The sequence below is a fragment of the Rhinopithecus bieti genome, unplaced genomic scaffold (assembly GCF_001698545.2).
Source record: "Rhinopithecus bieti isolate Rb0 unplaced genomic scaffold, ASM169854v2 scaffold_51734, whole genome shotgun sequence".
NCBI lineage: Eukaryota > Metazoa > Chordata > Mammalia > Primates > Cercopithecidae > Rhinopithecus > Rhinopithecus bieti.
In genome coordinates this window covers 1337704-1340988 of record NW_016820683.1, presented here as the reverse complement: position 1 = coordinate 1340988, position 3285 = coordinate 1337704, and the positions used below count along the sequence as shown (strand labels likewise).

The 3285-nt window shown below is 45.2% G+C and overlaps 1 protein-coding gene across 1 annotated transcript in view; it reads right to left on the bottom strand.

Moving 5' to 3' along the window:
* Positions 1–770: 770 nt before the first annotated feature.
* The window catches only part of LOC108520458 (adenylosuccinate lyase-like), a 4420-nt gene continuing 1905 nt past the window's right edge, over positions 771–3285 (bottom strand). Inside the window, exon 2 of the mRNA XM_017859841.1 lies at positions 771–1211. Coding sequence (XP_017715330.1) covers positions 981–1211 — 231 coding nt within the window. The 3' untranslated portion in view covers positions 771–980. The remainder of the gene's footprint in view (positions 1212–3285) is intronic.

Genomic DNA, 3285 nt, shown 5'->3' with positions numbered 1-3285 from the left:
CCATGTTCGTGTCACTGCACTCCAGCCTAGGTGACAGAAGCGAGACCCTGTCTCAAAGCATTTTTTTTTTGAGACAGGGTCTTTGAAGGACTTCAGAGTCCTTCAAAGGTCTTCGAAGGATTTTACAAGTCCTTTGAAGGCCGGGCGCAATGGCTCATGCCTGTAATCCCAGCACTTTGGAAGGCCAAGGTGGGCAGACGACCTGAGGCTAGGAGTTCAAGACCAGCCTGACGAACATGGTGAAATCCCTCTCCACTAAAAAGACAAAAATTAGCCAGGCACGGTGGCGGGTGCCTGTAATCCCAGCTACCGGGGAGGTTGAGACACGACAATTGCTTGAACCTGGGAGGCAGAGGTTGCAGTGAGCAAGATGGCACCACTGCACTCCTGCCTGGGTGACACAGCAAGACTCTGTCTCAAAAAAAAAAAAAAAAAATTCCTTTGAAAAATTATCTCAGCCATTAAAATTAAAATTACATCCAGCAAACCAATGTATAAGCAGGATCTGTAGGTCTTATTTTATAGAGGTCATTTGGTGCTTACAGTTTAGATTGGAAGGACAGTAAAAGCTGAAAAAATTCCTCAGCATTTTCAACCAAGATACCTTTAAAAATAAAGATTTGGCTGGCGTGGTGGCTCACGCCTGTAATCCCAGCACTTTGGGAGGCTGAGGCAGGTGGATCATGAGGCCAGGAGATCAAGATCATCCTGGCTAACAGGGTGAAACCCGCCGTCTCTACAAAATTAGCCGGGCGTGGTGGTGGGTGCCTGTAGTCCCAGCTACTCGGGAGGCTGAGGCAGGAGGATGGCGTGAACCTGGGAGGTGGAGCCTGCAGTGAGCTCAGATCACGCCACTGCACTCCAGCCTGGGCGACAGAGGGAGACTCTGTCTCAAAAAAAAGAAAAAAAGATCTATAGTTTCACTTCCTAAACCGGACAACATCAAATAAAATTGACAAATACATTCTAGAGACTGAGTTTTAAGTATAAACAACACGGGCACCTACAGTATTGTCTCCAACATAGCAAGAAGTGGCACCAAGGTGAATAATGCCTGCAGCTTGTGGACAGCAGTGGCCAAACGTGTGCACGTGAGCCATCACATCATGTCGTAATCGTTCCTCTTCCTCAGCTGCCATCTTGAAGTCGATGTTGTCCAGGTTTGATTTCATCTCCTGGATTTGTTCATCTGTGATAGGCAAACCCAATGTCTGCAGAATAGACAAAATAAAATAAAATAGACTCAGTGTCACAGTTATTTGAATGAAGTGGCACCAAGGAAAAAAACTGATTCATGTTAGCAGCAATACCCTATCTCCCAACCCTTAAATTAAAATTTAAGGCAACCAAGTTGAAAGAACACTGGCCAGGGGTAGTGGGGTCGAGGGGTGGTGGGAGACTTTCTCAATGAATCATGGTAAAGTATACTCTAAGAAAGCTCCAAGAAATAAAACAACATAATCCTGCTCTTGACTGTTCCTTCTGCCCAAGACCTCTGCTAGGTTCACTCCCTCACACATTCTGGTCTCTGGAATCAAATGTCATCTCCTCAGAGAGGTCTTCCCTGACTTCAGTGTAAAGCACCCTCTGTGTCACTCTCTATCCCTGGCCTGGTTTTATTGACAGCACTTAAAAACCACATGACATTTTTTACATATTTATTATCCTGTCATTTCCCTCAAGAATGAATACTTCTTGAGGAGCTTTGTTTTATTTATTGCTTGATCCTTAGTGCTTGGCACGGTGGTGGCCATGTTACTTAGATGGATTTACTTAGAGAAACCAAATTTAAGGATTCTGTAAGTAGTTTTGCCAGGAAATTATGTACAGCAAATGAGAGCAACTGAAAGCAATTTCAGGAGATACTGATGAGAAAATAAACACGTCAATGTCTTACATTCATCCATCAGAGGAAAACTTAGGCTGCAAAAAACAGCTGGCAACCCACAGGCAGCTCGGAACTTGGATCCAAGGGTTGAATATAAACAGTGGTGAAACTGATTTAAACCTCACTTGAAACTTGCAAACAGTGACTCCGGGAAGGATATTACATCTTACACCTTTTTTATCCAAGAGAGGAGCTACTAGCCAGATATGGCTATTCAATTTAATTTGATTAATTAAAAAGTATCGGAAAATATTTATAAGCAAAAAGTCAGGCCAGGTATGGTGGCTCACATCTTTGGGAGGCCAAGGCGGGTGGATCGCTTGAGTACAGAAGTTCTAGACCACACTGGAAAACATAGTGAGACCCGTCTCTACAAAAAAAAACACAAAAATTTGCCAGCCATGGTGGCGTGCACCTCTAGTTCCAGCTTGGGAGGCTGAGGTGGGAGGACAGCTTGAGCCCAGGACGCAGAGGTTGCAATGAACCGAGATTGTGCCACTGCACTCCAGCCTGGGCAACACAGCCAGACACAGTCTCAAAAACTAAACAAAAACAAATAAAAGCAAAAGTCAGTTTCTCAGTCACACTAGCTGCATTTCAAGTACTCGGCAGCCACATGTGGCAGAACTGCCTGGAACTTTATAGTCACAGAAGACAGGACACCTCTTGGCTCCTTCCAAAGCAAAGCAGCAGAGGGCAGCATGGCCATACTGCTTCCTCCCCTCAAGCAATGTGTCTTTTCAAAATTCATACTTTCCTTACTACGAATTTTCTGCATTCCTCCTAATCTCTTATTCTCCAAGTTTTTTCTTAGCTACTAAGTTATTACGCAATTTATGGTAAATTTGACCTAACAGATAATCCAAAGCCAAAAGTGTATGTGTTTCAGGCAAACAGAGGAAAGAAGACATACTCAGACTCTACATTCCAACTCCAGCTTGAAGCCATTTACTAGCTTTGGCGACCCTGGCAAAGTCTTGAGTACCACTACCCTCATGTACAGAATGGAGTATCAGATGAAATAGAAAGAGTACACACTAGTACATCACAAACCACAACACATGATTAAGGCCTACTATGGCTATCTACGCCAAGAGTTTATTAACTTGGCCGGGCGCGGTCGCTCAAGCCTGTAATCCCAGCACTTTGGGAGGCCGAGATGGGCGGATCACGAGGTCAGGAGATCGAGACCATCCTGGCTAACATGGTGAAAACCTGTCTCTACTAAAAAATACAAAAAACTAGCCGGGCGAGGTGGCAGGCGCCTATAGTCCCAGCTACTCGGGAGGCTGAGGCAGGAGAATGGCATGAACCCGGGAGGCGGAGCTTGCAGTGAGCTGAGATCCGGCCACTGCACTCCAGCCTGGGCGACAGAGCGAGACTCTGTCTCAAAAAAA